The sequence below is a fragment of the Tiliqua scincoides genome, chromosome 3, assembly GCF_035046505.1.
Source record: "Tiliqua scincoides isolate rTilSci1 chromosome 3, rTilSci1.hap2, whole genome shotgun sequence".
Lineage (NCBI taxonomy): Eukaryota > Metazoa > Chordata > Lepidosauria > Squamata > Scincidae > Tiliqua > Tiliqua scincoides.
This window is the reverse complement of record NC_089823.1, coordinates 143,386,135-143,407,017: the sequence shown is the minus strand read 5'-3', so window position 1 is coordinate 143,407,017 and position 20,883 is coordinate 143,386,135. Positions and strand designations below refer to the sequence as shown.

The 20,883-nt window shown below is 43.6% G+C and overlaps 1 protein-coding gene across 3 annotated transcripts; it reads left to right on the top strand.

Moving 5' to 3' along the window:
* The first annotated feature begins 318 nt into the window (after positions 1-318).
* Positions 319-18,066, top strand: NCOA4 (nuclear receptor coactivator 4). 3 transcript variants are annotated; one of them, XM_066622164.1, is made up of 10 exons: positions 319-420; positions 9,055-9,205; positions 11,153-11,293; positions 11,466-11,554; positions 12,102-12,210; positions 12,713-12,784; positions 13,819-13,965; positions 14,148-15,137; positions 15,508-15,597; positions 16,781-18,066. In XM_066622164.1, the coding sequence occupies exons 2-10, from the start codon at positions 9,065-9,067 to the stop codon at positions 16,784-16,786; spliced, it is 1,785 nt and encodes a 594-aa protein (XP_066478261.1). In that variant the 5' UTR covers positions 319-420; positions 9,055-9,064; the 3' UTR covers positions 16,787-18,066. The 3 variants fall into 3 exon arrangements, with proteins under 3 accessions (XP_066478261.1, XP_066478259.1, XP_066478260.1); XM_066622162.1 differs by having other exon boundaries at positions 12,710-12,784; XM_066622163.1 differs by lacking the exon at positions 319-420 and adding an exon at positions 6,810-6,896 and having other exon boundaries at positions 12,710-12,784.
* Positions 18,067-20,883: the final 2,817 nt, after the last annotated feature.

The following is a 20,883-nucleotide window of genomic DNA, read 5'->3' as shown; positions in this document are numbered from 1 at the left end:
GTAAGTCCCATTACAGTCAATGGGGCTTACTCCCAGGAAAGTGTGGACAGGCCTGCAACACAGTCCCCTCTTCCACACAGTGCTTCAAGCGCAGGCACTCCAGTCACACTCTGCGGCCACCCTGAGAGTGGAGAAAGATTCTGCCCACTGTGGGCAAAGGCTTCCAGAGACGCCACTACGCATGCTCCGTGCAGCGCGCGGCAGCCATGATGCCTCCTGCCCGCGCGAGGGGGCGGCCGAGTTCTATCCTCTCCCATCTACGGGCGCGAGCGGAGTCGCGGGAGATCTCGCGAGAGTTCCAGCCCACCGTAGCTCCTCCCTTTTCCGGCCCGAGCTTCTTGAGGAGAAGTTGTTGGGTTGTCGCCGTCTCGCTCGGGACTGCTCCCCCCTCTGCCGTTGTTGTCGCCTGCGGACCGGTCGGTGAGTCAGAGCGTGTGGCGGTGGCCTGCCTGCTGAGCAGGCCTCGTGGGGGAGCCTGCCCCTGTTGCTGGGCGGGGGCAGCGGCGGAGGAGCCGCCTCAGACGTGGTTGTGGCTTTGACCTCCCCCACGTGTGAGTGGGGAGGGAGAGCAGCTGTTGGGCTTGTCATTGGGTGCCACATTTATGGGCCCCAGTGGCGTAGCTGGAGGGGGGCGCGGCACTCAGGCTGGCAGTGAGCCTCTGCAAGGCGGGCAAGCGGCCCCTCCCTTCGGAGCTATTCCCGTGGGGGGGGGCACGCAAAGGACTAATCTCCTTCAGGTATTACCATTTCCTACACTGGAATCAATCTTCATAAAAATGCATGTGTATAAAATGCACTGGGAGTGTTTATTCTGCCACTTGGCTTCTGACAATTGGCACAGGCTGTTCCAGTATTTTTGTACTTCATACACTTTGTATAGGTGATTTCTTATAGTACATCATCACACATGATGATGATCTGATGAACCAATTTCAGCATTTTATATAGGAGATACACTAGTCGCACGGTAGAAAGAAAGATTTTTGTGATACATGTACGGTTATAGAAAACTGTATGAAGTTAGTGAAGGAAAGAGGTATGGGGCATGAAGATTATGCTGGTCTCTGAAAAGAAAGTGAAATTTCAATGTAATGTACCAAGTGAAGATAATGTTTGCGGTCATCTCGGTCTGGTTATCAAGGAAGGTATTCAGCTAAGGGTATTAAGGGAAGATAAATTATGGAAATTTAACCCCACTTAGTTGTGGCCATTGTACATAATACAAATACATTTGTCGGTGTTCCACAGATTGTGCAGGAAGCTCTGCATGCACATTGAAATTGGGGTCCTTCCTTTCAACTGCAGCCTTTTGTGTTTCCTAATATGCTTTTGAAAGTTGGAGGGAGGAAACTTAGGAGCTGCCACAGAGCAAGGAGTCCTGTCTGGACAAATGGGGAAGTTTTGTTGCACATGCTAATGCACTTCTTACATATGCCTAAGAGGCTCTATCTCATGTTCAGTCCTCAACACCCTTAACACCAAAGATCCTTAAATGTTCCAGCAGACTTAGGGCCCAACCCTGTCCAGCTTTCCAGTGCTGATGCAGCTGTACCAACAGGGTGTGTGCCGCATCCTACAGTGGAGGGGCAGTCATGGAGACCCTGTCAAGGTATGGGAATGCTTGTTTCTTAACTCAAGGATGCATTGTGGCTGCATCTACACTGGAAAGTTGGATAAAATTGGGCCCTAAGTTTCCAGGGAAAGCTAACTTAAATTGAGTCCGTTCACCGGCTGCACTTTTCTGCCCAAGTGGAAAAAAGAAACTGAACGCATTGTATTAATTCAGTGCTAAATGTTTGCTGAGTTCTTCTGATGTTGGGATATAGACAAGTGGCTTGAGTTGAATCCTTTGGGTTTTTAGTAGTGATTCATGATGCCTTGCATTGCAGATCTTATTTGTATGCTTGATTTTTTTTTTTAAACTTGGGATTAAGAGGAAAGACAAGAGAGTTATGTTTTCCAGTTGTTTTGTTAGTGGAAACTTATATCCAGTGGAAAACTGGCAGTCATAAAGAAGGTGACCTGCTGTCAGTGTTTGAGAATATAATCCTATGTTTATGAGTGTACAAAGAATGTGGTCATGTGGTGCCATCTTTTTGGCACCACATGTTTTGAAGATATGGGATTTACAGCCTCTTTGAAAAAAACAGTTTTGTCTAAAGAATCACACAGAATTGTTTGTTCTTTGAAAATAAACCTAGAGGAGCACTAAGGAGCAACAAGGTGAGATGATGTGCTTATTCCACATTGTGTTTTGAATAAAAGAGCTTCCTGTGTATGCCTACATACCAGCTTGTGGAGCTGTACCATACCAGATGTGGAGCTGATTGCACTTTCATTAGTACAGCGGTGATGTAGCCCCCTGCAGTATGCATGTATTGGCTGTGATGGACACTCCAGTGTCTGCTTACAACATTAGAAAATATTAGATACAAGTTATTAGTGACACTCTAGCTGGTTATCTGTTCTGCCTTGCTATTGTATTCTGTTTTGTTAGAAGTCTTAGTGTTGCTTTTCTAAAGCAAATGCAACTTACAGTAAAAACTGTAGCACAATCAGCACATCAGATAACACATCAAGCTGTCAGAAGAAAACCATAGCTGCAGGGGAACTGGTGATAGTCAAAAACAAATGCCTGCTATGCCTGGGGTATATAGTTTTGCAAGTTTGGAACTTCTGAGGGAATGCCACTCACCTGTTTGCTTGTGGCAAGAGTTGCCACTGGCCAGGATTTTTTTTTTCTAGGCCATAAATGAATGACAAATATATGTGGATAGGGATGTTTGTAAAACTTCTAAATGATCTTGCTTGTAAAGGCAGAGACTGAATCCAACCGCATTCTTTGGAAGTCTTGTAATAAAACAGAGTATGCATCTTGATGGGATCCTAAAAACTTCCAGGTTATTACTGGCAGTGATTTGCTTGAATAAAAATCTCTCTACGATATTCTGCATTGGGGTGGCAGTTCAGATGAATGGGAGTTGAGAAGAGGTGCAAGTCAGTTGTAGAAGAAACCTTGATGGCTTAAAGAGCCATGGTACCACGGAGTCAGAAAATACTAGAACAAGGGTTCTTAACCTAGGGTCTATGGATGGGCTTCAAGGGGGCTACAAACTCGGTGCAATTTTCTGTGTGATTTTATGTGCATTTTTGGGTGTGGGGTGGTCCACACAACTCTCATCAAATTTTCAAAGGGGTCCATAATCCAAAAAAGGTCAAGAAACCACTGGTGAGAACAAGACCTCTGCTCCCCTGTTTGTGATAAGGGGCTAGCAAACTGACAGTCACATCATTGGAGGCTGATTCATGCATGTCTAGCGCTTGATGATTGTCTTAACATTGTATAAACTGTATTGCTTTCTGAATGTGCAAAGCACTTCACATATTATCATGATGACATTACAACAACCTTGTCAAGTAAGGATGTAGTGTTATCCTCTTATTGCAGCTAGAGAGCTGAGGCTAGGAGGGAATGGCTTGTCTAAGGCTATCCAGGCAAAGATGAAGTTTGAATTGGGGAACTCTTGACTTGCAGCTCAGTGTCTTACCCACTAATGCTGCATTCCTGTGCTTGCTTCCTGCAGAGGAATCCCCATTGCATAATTACTTTGGAGGAATCATGCATTGGATCGGGCTGCATGTGTGGATGTTTAGGTTGGAATTCTTAATACAAGAGATTGGTAAACATCTGACAGATCAGTTGCTCTAATTCTTTGCCCTAAATTTAACTACATAGTATGTATTGTCTGTTTTTTGATGAAGCAAGATACCTTATGTAACTGATACAGTGCAGTGTATTTCAACATGTTGTCTTGTGGTTTTAAATTGGCACATGATTATAAGCATGCTCTTGAGGCTAAACAACCTAGAATGAGCTAACCAAACAGCAGTATTAAGGAAGGAAGATAGTTGTCTAGAAAGCATCTTCTAAACATTTCTGACTAATGCAGGAGACCTTTCCAGATATATGATGCTAATCCAAGTAGTACTACCTTGTACAAAATATTTTTATTGCTTATTTGTCTCAGTGAGTGTATTTTAATCTTCTTACACATGACCTTAAGAGTTAATTTGTTTAACATGATCACTCAGGAATCTGATTTAAAAGGGCTAGTTTGAACTAGCCATTTAAACACTCACACCCTCCCCAAATCTGCTGCTTTTGAAGGGAAAGTAAAACTCTCCACCACCTGTCCAGAGTTGGCCAGGTAGGTGCAAACTGTGGAAAGCTGAATTAATATTGATCATATCTGTCCTGCCTTTCTCTGAATAGTTCAAAGGTGGCTAACAATGAATATAAAAATCTGCAATAAAAACAGATTAAGTAATTTAAAATACTCCAACACACAAAAACACAACAGAAACAGATGACAGTTCTTTCTGCCTCCCCAAAGTCTTGTGAAATAGGTATATCTTGAGCACCTTCTTCCAAATCAATGAGAGAGAAGGCTTCCTGCACTTCCTGAGGAAGGGAGTTTGGAACCTGTTGCACAGAAAAGTTCTGTCCCATTTACATGCTGATCAGTGGTTCAGAGCCTCCCTTGAATATTTTTATAGATGAGTGGATTCATGTGGCACAAGGTATTTCTTATTATCTTAACAATCAGTACCTGGCATTATGTGGCCCATTGCATTAGACCTGGAAACAGATGGGAAGTCAATGTATTTTCTCCAGAATGATAGGCCATGAGGGAGAAGCATATTCCTTCATCAGCAGCGTGCTGCAGCATTCTGAACCTGCTGCTGCTTCTACAAACTTTTAAAGGATAGCCTTTCATTGGGCGTATTGCAATAGTCCAGATGAGATGTGACCAGAATGTATGTAACTGTGGGCAGATCTGTTTTTACAACATAAGCCTGCAGCTGAAACATCAGCTGAAACTGAGCAAAAGTGCTCTTAGCCATTGCTGCTGCTAGGAGCAGGGCCAGGTTTAGGAGTGGCTCCAAACTTTTATCTTTCAAGGAAGTGCAGTGCTGTTAAGAACAGGCTGATTTCAGAATCTGCTTTCCTATTGGCAGTCAGCACCTCCATCTTGTCTGGATTCAGTCTCAACATGTTAGTCCACATCTAGTCTGTCATGGTTTCCAGGCTTCTGTTCAGAACATCCAGTGACTACTTCATAGATGACCTAGTGAGATAGAGCTGGGCGTCACCTGCATGTTAAGTGACATCTCAGCCCAAATTTCTCAACAACCTCCCTGAGTGGTTTCATGTGGATGTTAAACAGCATAGGAGACAAGATGGAACCTTATCAGATCCAAGTGTCCCGGGGCTGAGCAGTAGTTACCTAGCAACACTTTATGTACTCCAGGTAGGACTGGAATCAGCACAACACATGCCTTCCTGTCTCAATCCTGAAAGGTAGTCCAGAAGGATATTGTAAGTCAGTGGTGTTGAAGGCTTCTGACAGGTCCAGTGGAATCAACAGGGGTGCCTTCCCTGTCCAGTTCTCAGCATAAGTAATCAAACAGGGCAACCGAGGCAATTGGAGTCCTGAACCCAAATTGGAAGTTGAACTGAAATGGGTCGAGATAATCTGTTTCATCCAAGAGCCTAATTGAGCAAGGTCTTTTTTTTGGTGTGTGTTACACTTGTCCAGTGAAATCAGTGTGCTAGAGAGCTTATGGAAGTACATTATAACTGTGTTTGCGGGCCAGTCATGCAGCCTTAATCCTATGCATGTTTCATTGGCTCATTTGACGCTTGACCTGTCTAGTCCAGTACTGGCTTAAGTACAAAAGAGCCCTCCTGCCTCAGACCAAAAGCCAACAAAGTTCAGCACCTTGTTACCTGCAGTGGCCAGCCAGAAGCCTAAGGAAAAACCTACAAGCAAGGCATGAAGGCAATAGCCCCCTCCTCCAGTTGCTTGGAAGCAACAGCGTTTGGGATCATACTGCCTCTGAATCTGGAGGTTTTACCTAACTATCAGACTTACTCTCCCATGAATGTCTAAAGCCATCACTGTGTCAGGCTGTGAGAAAAGTCTTGGGGGAGAGACTTGCAGTGTCTTTCCACAGTCTTGAAGGATGGGAACAACTGTTTTGCCTCCCAGCCATGTGCCCTGGCTTGTGACATGAATACCATGACCAACTGAAATGCCTCTGAAAGCACCCAGGCAGGGCACTGAACCCTGTGTCTCATTCTGCTGCATGTGTAAAGTCTTGAGGTGATAGCATACACTTCAGAGGTGGGGGGGAAAGCGTTTTGGAATGTTCCTCTCTAGTCCATATATTCTCTGCAAGTCAGAGCAGCATGGAGGGATGGGCTATATCCTTTCTGTTTCTATAGTGGTTTTGTTTTCTGTTTGCGATTTGACACTGGGGAAACATTCAGAAGGGTACAGTGAATACCTCCCCACCTTTCCAGTGCCTGGTCTTGTGAAGGTGTCGCCAAACCATTGCAAGGCTGGATCGATTAGGTTGTTCAGACGTGTAACATAAGGATGGTGCGGTCGCTGTCTTAGTGGTGACTGGGTGGGAGATGGGCGAGATTGCCTGGACCAGAAAGAGGCGTGTGCATCATAATAGCAGCTTTCCGTGATGCTGGGCGGGGCCAGTGGCAAGTCCATCTGCAACTCGTTTTCTTTCTGCCTCCTCCTCCCCCGCCCCCGATCGGAATGAGAGCTGGGCGTCTTCCACCGCGGAAGTCGCTGGGGAGCCTGCATTCTCTTCCTCCGCCCAGCTTTGCAGACGTGCAAGGCTCGGTCGCAGCTGTGGCGGCTCCGGCCACGTGGGCTTGGAGGAGAGGCCGGGGGGCGGGCGCATCGCGTGTGCAGACACACGGACGGCTTTAAAGCAGCCTGTGCCTGCTGATAGTTTATCTTGCGTTGCAGAGGGACTCCTGTCGCTGGGCAGGAATCGGCTCTCGTCCCCCCTCTCCGCCGACAATAAACAAGGTATGTAAACCTCTAGCACAGCGCGGAGGGATGGGAAGAAAGCAGAAGGTAGTCTGAGGCTGCGATCCTGTGCCTGCTTCCCGGGAGTAAGCCCCTTTGCGCTAAGTGTGCTTTCTTAAGGAGATGTATGTGGACTCGGTATCTGTGCTCCTCTTGCTTCATTTCGTCTCTGCTGTTCACCTTTGAACCTTACTGCCCAACGCTGCATGTATGCAACAGGGGTCAAATGCGTACACCTGTGGGCTGGGCAGAAATGGTGAACTGGAGCCTTTTTTTGGTCTTGCATGTTCTCCCAAGGAGGTGAATGTGCAAGGGCTCAGTCTGGTTTCTTTACCAGCGTTTTAGTGCCACAGCTGAGCTTGTGTTTGGAACAAAGCTGCAGTTGGGGGGGGGAAGGGGGAATAAGTGGTGGCAAAAAGTATAGGAGTCAACATGATCAAGGAAGTTGGGTTCCAGATTTTCAGCTGAACTTGCAGCATTGAATGGAATGCTGCTTAGGTTAATCATTTCTGAATGGCATTTCACACTGGTGCACATCAAAGGTAGTCTCAAATATAAGTTCCATATGTTGAACATTAGAATGAATAGTTAGTGCATCAGAACCTTTCTGTACATTCCTGTAAGATGGAAAGCACATCTTACAAGTACAAGGAAAGTACAAGGAAATGTTTGATACTCAACTTTTTTAATTGCATAAACAGAACAATAAGTGTGGTCTTGTATTTTCATTGCTTCAAGCCCACTTGATTTTAGAAAACACTGGAAAGTGTGATAAGTCTTGCTAAAGCTGTAGGGAAGAGAATGTTGGGGGTTGGATTCCAGCAGCTGGATTTCCGGACCCTTAGTTCCTTTTTCTGGTCTCCTTGCCCTTCATGTTACTTAACTCTTCAGCCTTTTCTTGAATCCAGGTCCTTCCTGTTTAAATCCTCATAAACCAAAACACAATTCTAAATTATGAACTACCTCCAGAGACTGCAGTTGTATATAATGCATTCCCCCAGTTTGCCCCAGAGGAATGAGCGCATGGGTAGAATCTTCTCACAAACATGGTAGCTTGCTTTAATATGGGCAAGATGTTTCTTCACCAGCCATCTGAAGGAGTTCAGCACATTAAAACATATAATGCAATTCTGCTGATAATGTGACTTTACCTTTGGAACAGGTCAAATAATGGATGCCTGGAAAAAATGCTGTACATAAATATTCATTTAGGAGTTGTAGGGAAGCGTATACAAGAAATTGTAAATAATGATTGAAATCAGTGATTACATGTTGTATCTGATCAAGGTAGAGAAGTGCAAATAATGGGGGGGGGGGGAGGAAAGACCCACAAAGGTAAATAAGAATTTAATGAGAATTCCTGCATATGGCAACCTGGTACTGTGTTGACTTTGCTGTTATTCACGCTGCTCAACTTGCCTCTCTACCATTCCTCTGTGCTTACCCCTGAGTTCTTGAATACCCTCTGAAAGTTACTAGCTGTAAAAGCTCAGGGGAGCAAAGCCACATGAGACCTAGCTCTGCCCTGAACCCATTAAGGTGCTTTTGAAAGCTGGAACTAGGAGCCCATGAAGTTTGTTGCCAAGTAGGTAGTAGTAACCTCTGGAACCACTGAGATGATGAAAGTTGCTTCTCCTGAAGATACGGCTTTAGCCCAGCTCTACTAAACTTCACTTAGCTTCCAGGTGTGGCAGCAAGAGCGAATTCAGAGAATACTTTTTGAGGCTGTCTCAAGGGTTGTAACACTGAAAGTGTTGGGAGTGGCAGTGCATTGAAGGGGATCATTGGCAGGTAGTAGTATGATGAGACTTCCTGAGCACCAGTGGGTGCATGAAAGGACTATGCTAGGAAAAGAGAGGCTGCTTTCATTAGTGTTCAAAAGGCCCTCAGAATGCAGCAGGGCAGTGGAGAGTGAAACTAACTGGCTACCAGTTGGCCCTAACAGTATAACACTGCATAGTGTCTGTGACCAGGCTTATCCACTCTCCTTAGTGGTATTTGCACTTGTAATCTTTATTAGTTATGTATTTTTTAATAAATAAAATTAGTTATTTGATTTTTCTCTGTAAACTGCTTTGTGAACTTTTTGTTGAAAATCGGTATATAAATACTGTTAATAATGATAATAATAATAATCTTGGGTGTTCTTGCGTTTTAGATTGTCAAGGATGAGCCCACCCCAAGGGAGAACTGGAAGCTCTTGTAGCAAGGAGCCGCTTGCCAAGTGTCTTCAGGCTAAGAAGGATTTGGAGGCAGCAATTGCTGCAATAATCAGGGCTGAAGAGCAAGTTAAAGACAATTGGAGAGAGGTATTTGAAGTACCCTTCAATATATTTTCAAACAATTAAAAATTATAGGATGTATTTTTTAAATCCTTGTTAAGATAATCTTTTTGCTCTTCTGCAATGTTCAACTGTAACATTGAAGTTTTCCTTAAGTGTGTGTTGTGGTAGAACTTTCTCAAGTTAGTCTAGATCAGGGTGTCAAACACATTTTATACATAGGGCCGAACAGCACTCATGATACCTGCTGAGGGCTGAAAGTGATCCTTCAGTCTTGGGAGACTATGGTATCGTGCTCTGAAAAGTGGTTCTGGAACAGCGTCTAGTGTGGCTGAAGAGGCCAATTCGGGAGTGACAATCCCTTCCACACTGGGAGCAAACGTAGTCTGTCCCTGGTATGTCTCCCCGGCTGTGGGCCTTCCTTCTTTGCCTCAGCCTGTTGGGCAAGTGCCTCTTCAAACTGGGAGAGGCCATGCTGCACAGCCTGCCTCCAAGCGGGATGCTCAGAGGCCAAGGTTTCCCATCTGTTGAGGTCCATTCCTAAGGCCTTCAGATCCCTCTTGCAAATATCCTTGTATCACAGCTGTGGTCTACCTGTAGGGCGCTTTCCTTGCATGAGTTCTCCATAGAGGAGATCCTTTGGGATCCAGCCATCGTCCATTCTCACGACATGACCAAGCCAATGCAGGCGTCACTGTTTCAGCAGTGCATACATGCTAGGGATTCCAGCACGTTCCAGGACTGTGTTGTTTGGAACTTTGTCCTGCCAGGTGATACCGAGGATGTGTTGGAGGCAGCGCATGTGGAAAGCGTTCAGCTTCTCCTGTTGTGAGCGAAGAGTCCATGACTCGCTGCATTTTTTCTCACTTAGGAACTCATTTGCTGCAAATGACAGAAGAGAAAATATGCAAATCTTTATCATATTTCAAGAGATGGGAGAGCCCATCTTCATGTGGGTTGCCCTTTCAGCAGTAACACCTTGGCACTGCTCAGCAGCTGAGAGCCTGAGGGCTGGAAAAAAAAATTCGGCCCCCCCGGGCCTTATGTTTGACAACCTTGGTCTGGATGATTTTTTAAAAGTCTGTGCTTTGAATTCATTATATAAAAATTTGAACATTGCTTAGAAATGCATGATGTAATAGTTGCAGTTGTTGGACTAGTAATTGAGTATGGATGTTCTAAAGTGTTCTGGGACAACTGGGGATCACTAGCTTTTCATACTTTATTTGTAATGAAATACAAGGCTTGGTTTAGTGAGTCCCATTTGTACTAGGCACTGGTCTGTCCGGTCCAGTTACTGGGTAGGGGCAATAGCCATGCTGTGTTATTTAGTGCTGTGCAGGCAGAGTTGGTTGATCCAGCATGGCTTTTAGGAAGAACCTTAGATGTACATTAAGTCTTTGTTTCTTGAACTTTACTCCCTGCTGTTCTAAACTTATGCTATCTCCAGGTCCCAGCCCAGCCCTCGTTATTAGTTCCACAAATGAATGTGTTGAGGTCCGCACACAATTGTGTGTATGTGTGCAGTCTGCTGCTGCATGAAAGGATCTGTAGATGAGTAGTAACTCCACACTGGAATTGGAAGAGGACTAGAGCAAGATATGTCTGTTATCAAATCCAAGGACATGGAAACTTAAGAGCAAAACGACTTTCTGAATGCCCTTCTTCCCAAATCAATTCATGAATCTAGCACAGATCAGGAAGGGCCACCTACCAGCAGCCATTCATTCTACCCAGGTCTTGACTGTTGGTCAGGGCACTGCTGATTCTGGGTACTATATCACTCTTCTTTCCGATGCCTTGCAAAGGGGGAGTTCCTGCCACAGTTATAAAACTACTGTATAATATGCAAGAGTCTGCACAAATAAAAAGTTTCTGTAACTTGGAATAACAGGAATTCGAAGTATTTCTCAGTGATCTATTTCTGAGGCATAGTTTACATAGAAATCATCTGATTGGGCATTTATCTTGCAGGTAAAAGGCCAGGTTCACAGCTGCATAAGCCGCCATCTGGAGTGCTTGCGTAGTCGTGAAGTTTGGCTGCTTGAACAGGTGGATCTCATTCAGCAACTGAAAGAGGAAACCTTGCAGCAACAAGCACAGCAACTCTGTTGGGTAAGATCTGAATGCATACTTGGTTCTTTTCTGTGTGTTAGCTCAGAATGGCAGCAATTCAGCCTTGAGCTTGTTCTTCTCTTGTCATCTAGGAATTTAACCCTGTATGTTGTTAGCACATGATGTTCCTAGTGGAGTCACAATACAGTAATCATTTTTATCTGCCTTGTAGTTGTTGGGACAGTTCAACTGCCTCATCCACCAGCTGGAACAGCCTCACAGTCATGACCTTGCAAATCAAATTTCAGTATGCCTGGAGAGGTAAGACTCCTCTAGGATTCAGAATGACTATTCAGCTTGATGTTGGGCTTTGAGGTATTCAAGTTACAAATGTGTTTAGCATAATTATGTGTGGAAGCATTGCATACCACTTTATGTGAAAAGCCATAACATTGAGCAGCCTAGTTGTGGAGAATTCTTTATTTTCCCTCTGTTCTGAAAATATTGAAATGAGTCTTTAAAAAAAGTGACTCTCTTGTGACAGGAGTGGGTAGAAGGGTTGTTATTCACCATAGTAATAACAAGCAACTGTGTTTGTGGATCATCCAAAGAGCTTGATGACCCACAGTGACTGATGAATCTGTAAGGTGCACTTGCTACTTTGATTTTGGCTTGCACCATCTTCATGTTTGAGTTCTAGATGGACTCTTTGAGTTAGGATCAGCTTGACCTAATGCATGTTATGAAAAGTGTCTTGTTCAGGTTGGGGCTCTGGGAAAGGTTTTATTGTACTCAATATTTCCTGTTGCTGTTTGCATTTTGAATACTTGACTACTGCTCCTCAGCATACTCTTGTGTTACCTCTCAGACTAGGTGATTTAACACTCCAGCCAGAAGAAACTTCCATCTTGAATTTTGAAGCGGACATGTCATTTCTTCGCCAGGCCATCACGTCTTTTGGCTCCATTACAACAATGGTGAGTGTGTAAGTTTTCTTGTGCAGGTTCGGTTTGTTGCACATAACTGATATCTTGAAGTCTGTAAGCAATTGGAATCCTAAAAAGCTGCTTGGACTAATACAAGCATCTACCAATTGGATTGCTAGAATTCTTGACTTTGTGACTTTTTTCCTAGGCTCTATCACAAACTGTTTTTGAAAGGCTCTCTCAAATATCAAAAGCTGTTTGCCATGGGAGCTTCTGTTTGAGTAGACAAGCAAGAAGCCCTATTGGATAATAGAACTTATGTTTACCTATGTAAAGTACTTGAAGGTTACTGACTTTAGCTGAAATCATATAATTCTGAGAGTAAGTACCTCTGGACACAGTAGAACATTTCTGAGTAGACATGCATAGGACTGTGCTGTTGTTCCATTGGAATTATAAGAGCATGCATAGTTGAAAAATAATACACTATGTAGAATAATTGTCAGTTTGAAAGTTTTGAAGAAACTGATTTTTTTTATTTTATAAACAGCAGACTTCTGACAAAGAAGACTATACCCCATGGATTTCTGGGAAGATCTGCCCTGTGATGGCCAAATCTGAACAGGTAGAGTTAAAAATGCCTCCAAATTTACTTAGCGCTTGATAGTACTTTCTCATTGTTTCTGTGACTTTAGGTTGGTGCTTTGCCTTGCTGCAGTACAATAAGCTGGGCATTTCATCCATAGCTTTTTGCAGGTGATAGGAACATTCAGAGACAAAGATCTGGAGCTCTTCATGCATTTCCTTTGGTAATCATGGTCCACCAGCTAGCATATTTGGGTATAAGTTTAAATTTTTAAGGGTGTTAGGTAGAGCTGAGAAGTAATAGCCATAGAAAATCTAGGAAAATCTTTCAGAAAATATTCTGTTATACAAATGTTGTGCGTAAATCGCTTTTAAAATAAAAGCGACATTACACAGAGTAAGATAAGAATTCCAAAAACTAAACAGAAAGCAACAAACTAGTAAGCAGCAGATATACTCTTGCTGCTTCAATCAGATAGTAAAATGGCAGAAGTGAAATACTACTGTGGATAGTTAAGAAGAAGATCTTTAGGGCACAACTGAAGGCACTTCCTGTTGGAGGTCCTAGTAATGCACATCATAGCAGCACTACAGAAAAGAACCTGTCTCTAGTCCCTGCTAACCAAACTTATATGGGTAGTGGATCGGATAGAAGGTCCTGAGATGATGATCTTCAGGGGGAGGAATCTATAGGTGCAGACAATTCAGCTGGTTTGGTCAGAGGACATTGAGGACCAATAACCAGCACCTTGATTTGGACCTTAAAACAAACCGGTAGTCAGTGCAGGTAGTACAACACTGGTGTGAAAGGGTCATAACATCTTGCAGGAGTTGGTAGCCTAATGGCTGAATTTTCTACCCGTTGAAGCTTCTGGAGTATTTCAAGGGCAATCCCACATAGAGGACATTATGGTAATCAGAACAGGGTGTAGGCAAGCATGGATAACCAACTCTGGATATACCTTTTCTTGAAAGTGGCACAGCTTGTGAATCATAGGTGAGAAGGCCATAGCTGCCATCTGTAGCACAGATGACACATAATATATGACATGAAACTTCCTCTTGTGATACTAGCTGAAACCTTTGAATGGAGTACTGGGGTGTCCACTGTCTGACTGGCTTCTTGGAAGCAAACCTGAAAGTACCTGCAGTGCTCCGTATGTTCCTAGTAGCAACTATGAAGACTGGCTTGTGAAAATGCCTGCACCGGAGACCGATCAGGTACAGATTTTTCACTAACTGGGTACAATAATTGGAAACAAGGTGGTGTAGCGGGTGGGGCAGAGACCTCATTTACCTTTTCCTTAATTGTACCTTGTGGGGGGGGGGAATTAAAATACAGTTGGGTAACTAGACTGATTTCCTGTAAACCATTTACTTACATGACTTTTGGTGTTTCTTAGAATTTAAAGTCTTCCAAGGTGTGTTATTTTGAGCAAGCATGGGGAAATCTGAAAGACTTGGAGAACTGGCTCCTGCAGAACCAGCAAAGAGATGTTCCTGAGAAAATGGATTCCTGCCAGCGTAAGAGTTCCTCCTCCACAACTAGCTCTTCATTTTCCATTGAAAAGATAGATGAGTTGGAATTCCTGGAGCAAGATGAGCTGGATCTTTCTGATTGGCTGCTGACTCCTTCTGAATCTGAAGACACAAACAGCACTGTGGATGAGAAGTGGAAGGGTGTGTTCAGGCCTTTTAGAGAGGAATATAATGTCAGTGATTGGCTCCTCAAGGCTGATTCCTGCAATAATTGTTGTGGTAATCAGGCCAAAGGCATAGAGATAGAAAATCTTGGGAATCTTAAGTGCCTCAATGACCACCTAGAGGTGAAGAAGTCCTCCTTCACTGATGCCTGGCTTCTGCAGCCCACTTTCAAAATTGAAGAGGTATGCAAAGCCAATGAGTCATGTGCTAGCTTTTCAGAGTGTGTGTGTGATGAAAACTGTGAGAAGGAAGCTTTATGCAAGTGGCTACTTAAGAAAGAAGGCAAGGATAAAAATGGTATGCCAGTAGCACAGGCGCCTAGCCGAACCACTGAACTGGAGATGCCTGCTGTGAATTTATGGCTCCATCCCTCCCAACAACTAGTAGAGGAGCCAGCCATTGTAGCAACAAAGCAGGACAACCCAGAGAAGGTTGTGGAACCACTTAAAGAACTGCTTGAAACGGCATTGTCGTCTTGGCTAGCCAAACCTGAAGTCACAGCATTAAGCACAGAAGAGAAAGCAAGCAGGGAGAAAGCAGAAGTGAACTGCAAGAGCTCTCTGCTAGAGCTCCTGGAACCATTCCACCTCCCTCTGAATGTAAACAGCTGGGTGATGTCTCCAAAGAACACAGAAACCTCCAGCCAACCTCCAGTGGAAGATAAATGGCTGCTACGCAAAAAGGCACATGTATGTATAAGCTTTAACACCCTATAGTATGATGTATGTAGTGTATTTCACGCCGCCTTTTGAGTTCCTCTGAAGATGAATGTTACAAGCAGTAGATCTTAGGAATGCAGGAAGCTGCCTAATACTGAGTCAAACCATTTGTGAATCTAACTCAGAATTGATACTGAGTGGCCATGATTAGCCAAACTTTAAGGCTGGAATTTTTCTCTGCCCTGCCTGGAGATGCCAAGGATTAAGCCTGGGACCTTTTGCATGTAAAGCAGATGCTCTTCTGTGAGCTGTAGTTAACAAGATGTTACTTGATCAGAGAGACAGGGATTAAGGTAGCAAGGCTTTGTATACTCTAATGGAACCCCACTCCCTCTTCTAGGACTATGGCCTTCCTACAGTTTGTGACCTCTTTGCCTGTATGAAGTTAAATGGAGACAGAGAAAAGTGGCTGTACCGGACTCCTTTACAGGTAGCTATATATGCATACTAGTGGTTAAAAGGAAATTTAAACTGTGTGTCTGGAAGTTCTTCACAAAGTTGCATTCATAATTCTAATTTATGGTTAGAGCTTCTTGCCTAAGGCACAGTATAGGGACTGCAGCACAAGGAGAGAGGTTTAGATGCCCCTTCCCCATGGTACTAATCTGGAACTGACATGCTCTTCTTCCCCTTCCCTGTAGTGCCAAATTACATAACATGGAGTTTGGCCATAACTTCCTTAAAGCAGCATGTTTGCAACACTCAGGGCCCAATTCTATCCAGCATCTAATTGGCACAGACTCAAGAAGCCCCATGTTGGGCTTCAGAGCCCAGGAGGGGGGATAGAATTTAGTGGAAGAGGCCTCTGCTGGTCCCACCTGTCTTCTGCCATCCCATGTCACTTAGCACTTACCTTGGCTTCACCAGCAGCCAGGGATCCAACGGCAGTGTCAACCGGGCAGTGCAGGCCACCATGCTGGTGCTGCTTACTCTTTGGGTGCTATCAGTGCAGGGGGCAGTGTTGGGTTGGGCTGCCTACTTGGTTTTCGCAAATGTATCTCTAAGCAAGGGAATCTGCTTGACTTGGAGATTAGTTGGTCATATGTGCATCTTTTGAGAGTGGACTCCAAACTGGGTTGCAGGCAGGAGGAAGAGACCTGCATGTGAGTAATCTTTTAAAAAAAGGAAGAGGTCTTCTGTTTGTAGTCTAAGAATGGCAAACTGGTTGCCCGTGAGAAATAGCAGAAGCCTCTTTGAGAGAGCCTCTCTGAACTGTTGGTAATTCTGAGACTATTCTGGGTGAGGAGACTGTGGGTGGTGGTTTTAGGGTTGAAATGTGTGTATAGTGACAGCAGTGGTACCATGGCCTGTGAGATTATGTGCTGTAAGCATCGTGGCCAAAGGGGAGGTCTTACCCACTGATGTAGCCAGACATCTCTGCTGGTGCTACTCCAAAATTTTCAGGCCTCAACTGGAAATGGTTGCAGTATGATCAGCCTGATGGACATTAAAGTTTTAATCTTTCTTGTCTAGAATCTTACAAGTATGAGAGTACAGTTTTATCAAAATTTAAAAAACAAAACTTTCAGTAATTGAATTTAACTTTTAAAAAATTCATTTTTTGTTTTTTTGCATACATTCATCACTTTTATTTTGGATTGTATTTTCTCTAGATGTGAAAACCCCGAAGCATTGGAACAAGTCGCCTTTATGCTGATCACTGCACATTCGTACTAAGTGGCTTCAGTCAGTTGCATTTACAATTATGTGTCCAATATGCCTGCTTCTTCCAAAGTTTGAACTTCACTTCATATGTGTAGCTGAATTGTGGGTGCAGAAGACATTGGACTGTGGAGTCAATTCCACCACATGGAAGCCACAGTCCCCTTTTACATGCAGGCATCTCATGGGCCTGTGACATGAAAATATTCCCTGATTTGTTGCTTGGTGCCCTTTGTAATTGTGGAAGTCAGTGCTCTGAAATCTCTTCCTGACATCTGGGTTACTTCTGCTTCCTGAGGGTGGGGAGACCTGGGTTGAGAAACAGCTATCTTTAACGTGAGGTCTTACCCTCTAATACATTCTCTTCTCTGCGGAAGCACTGTTTAGCAGAGAGCTGCCTCTCTGGCATGTCTCTTCTCCCAACAACTCATAGTTGTAAATATATTAAATGTAAATTTGTGTTGAGATTGCTTGATTTTGTGCAGCAACTAGGGCCTTCTAGAGCTGCATATTTTAAATTCATTGGTTAAAGCATTCTAATGTTTCTGAACCAAATGTGATAAACTGGCCGTATGCCAAACAGATCAGTCAGGAGTCCAGTAACTTTGGAGCTGTTTTCAGAAAACTAGTGTGGGAAGTTGATATGAGAACTGACCAAGGAGAAAGTGAAAGCTTGCCGTATATTAAATCACATTGCCAAGTGCAAGGTGTTAACTTTATTGAATAGCAATGTTATTTAACTTCTCTTTGCTCTGAGTGTCTTCACATGTTTAGATTAAGTCGCTTTAGGTGTTCAGAGGAAGGATACATTACTTTGATATGGAACCTTAATACTACTTGCCTACTGTAACATGGTATAGAGGCACTTCAGATGAGCTCTGATCACAGGGAAAAGTCTTTTTAAAAGTGTTCTTAGACCAGCACAAGTATGTGTTGTCTGATTTGAACGACTAAAGCTATACCTCCTTAGACCTTCAACCATGGAAGGATACAAATGTACATCTGCCCTTTAAACCAATGAACCCCTTAAACTATTGGGGATAGTTTGAGCTACTTAATGAAATGTGATTTTGACCACTTTTAATTGCTCAGGTTAGTGACTTTAAAATAAGTAAAAATTATCCTTTTAAAATGTGTGGTAAATCTCTGAAACCCTAAAACTTGCTGTCTTTTCCTTTAATCCAATATGTGTTCATGCTAATTAAGTCTTTACAATAAACCACAGCTGTGAACAAAATATAGTCTGTTTTGCATGAAATTGTGCCCCCCCCCAGGATCAGTTACCATTGTGATTACTTTGCATGCATGTGAAGCAGCCTCTGTGCACACTGTCCTGGTGACACTGCAAAGATGAAGTTGTTGTACAACTTCTGGAAGAGCTGATATGTATATGATTTCTGTAACAGTAATGTAGGGTTGTATATTCAACAAGAGTCATAACCCATAGTTTGTAGAATATCAGGCAGTGCTTTCCAAACTCCTAAGAGGGAGTTGGGAAGCACTGTAAGTTGTTGTGGATGAGGGGGGAAAGGCAGCAATGGGATCCCCAGGTTTGTGCTGCTGCTGGCTATGGGAGGGGGGTTTTCTACTTACTTGCAGTCAAAAGTTGCAAAAACATTAAGTGTCTATTTTTTAAAACACTTTTGTAGGCAGGGGGAGCCCTGTGAAGGGCTTGCAACATCCCCCAGAACTGCAGGGCTAGCTGCAAGTAAGTAGAAAACCCTCCTCCTGTCCCCAGCAGCAGCATGATCTTGGGGATTGTGTTGCTATCTCCCCCCTGCCCCTTAAAGGAACATTGGTCAGTGCTTCCCAGCCTTGTGGGTTGCAATGTACCAGTTCAGGAGCCACTGGTACAAGGCATTCAAATTTGCATCACCTTGCATAATTTATCGAGATGGTCTTATTGAGTGGTAATCTATAAAACATGCCTTTGCAATCATTTTCCTAAAGAGTTTTAGGAAATATGAATGGCTTCATATGGAACAGCAGAATATAGCACAGCCCTGTTTTTAGTTATAGTTTAAAGTTGGAGCTAGTTATAGTTATCAAGACAGTAGAATCCTATGATAGCCTCATTGCTAGTTTTTTCCTTTTAGGAGTTACAATCAAACATTGCACATACACAACAGGGACCAAATGTGTACACTGGTGCGCTGGGCAAAAATGGATTAAACCTTAACTGAGAACTTAGTTACTGTAGTTTTAATTTCACTTGCTGTTTAGTAAGAATTAAGGCGATGCAGTCTGACACTGGTAGGTATGGAGGAGAGAAGTTAATTCATGGAAGTGTCTGAAAGAATAGAATGGAGGGAAATGTAGAATGAATTGCTTCTTCCATTCACTTCAGTAGAGGGGGCCCCAATGAGGGAATGACTTCCTATAGTGCCTGGGGAGGTTACCATGTTGCTAGTCATAGATATTCTCCAGCTGCATCAACATTCTATAAGAATGGATGTGAACACACACAATGTGTGAGCAAGCGTGCAAGCAATATAAGCTCTTAAATACCATGAACCAATTTTTCTCCTAAGTCACACCACTATTCCACATGGAGGATGCAGATGGAAGAAGGTAGTGGGCCAGTCCCAGTGTTATGTAGTGGAAAAGGGAATCATGGAATGTCCCCTCTGGGGGGACATGTGGAAAATGCAATTGATATAGCTGCACTAGAGACAGAATGGACTTTTAACCCATTTCTTTGAGCTCTTATAAGCCAGAGCGAGGGCCAAGAAGTCTGTAAGTTTGTTTTATCACCCTACATGTTGCAAACTTGGGGAAGTACTTGGTGAGTTCTTCAATCAATACCTCACAGCACTGTGAGGCTCCAGATAAAGGTCTTGCTTATATCTGCCAGCCCTTGCTAAGATATAGCTGTTATAGTAGGTCAGATGTATACCACCACAGCCACCATTATGACCTTCCAAGTGTGACTGTTCTACTGCCACAATGTTCTTACCTTTAACTGAAATCACCATCTTGTAATTTAAATCAGTCTTAATTCTACAATACCATATGGAACCCTGTCAAAGCCTTACTGAAATTCAGATATGTTCATATCATCCCCTGATCTGAGCTATCATAAGAGAGAAACTTTGTCTGGCAAGACTTAGGAAAGTTATGCTGGTGCTTGGGCATCGCTACCCATCACTTGACACTGGTCAGTTGGGTGGGCCTTTTATCCCTTCCTTGAAGATAGACTGCACTTGGTTGCCTTCAATCTCTTGGGTGTTCTAAAACCCCTGTGTTGTGACCCCAATGTGCAAAACATTGTAACAAAGCCTTGCATGAGGGGGCTTGGATCCAATCCAATAATGGTACTTGCCTTTTCAAAACTGGATGGATTGGGTCCTGGGAGGGGAGCAGAATCAGTGATGGGGCCTCAGTCTTGTATTTTATTTATTGGGGTCATGGCACAAAATGGTTGAAAGGTTGAAGACCACTGTTCTAAAAGTTTAGACAGGCTCCAATAACATCTAGTTCATTGAGCAGCCATGTAGCTCATCCAGCCTTATAGCCAATTAGAGCAGCTGACCTTACATCCTTACTCCCTCCTTGGCTCTAGCTCTGTTCAGAGCAAAAAGAAAGCCTGCCAATTATGTGGTTGGTCCTCAACATACCTTGATGTAACTACAGCCAGACTCTGCTCATTCCTTTGAGGCCACGGGAAGAATAGCTGCTGGTGTTTTCTAGTCTTGGAGCAGAATGCCCCCCCTGGAGGCTGTCACTTCCAAAGGGCCTAAATCTACATTTGATACAATTGCCCCCAGCTTACTGCATCTTGTTGGCTACAAGTATTCTGATCAAGGAGCAGAGGTCCTCTGACATGGTCTCTCCCCTGAACAGGTGAGGGATGTTAGCACATTGTATCCCCTCTTCTGAAGCTGGCACTGTCTACAGCAGGAGTGGGGGTATGGTTATTTCCCAAGGCACAATGGGAAATTTTTTCTTTCAAACCTTCTCTTCTGAAGTGAGTGGCAAGACCAATACATTTCAGGATTTCCTTCTGCTGCAGATTTAGTCTTCTGGAGCAATAAGATACTTTGCATTGGGAAAG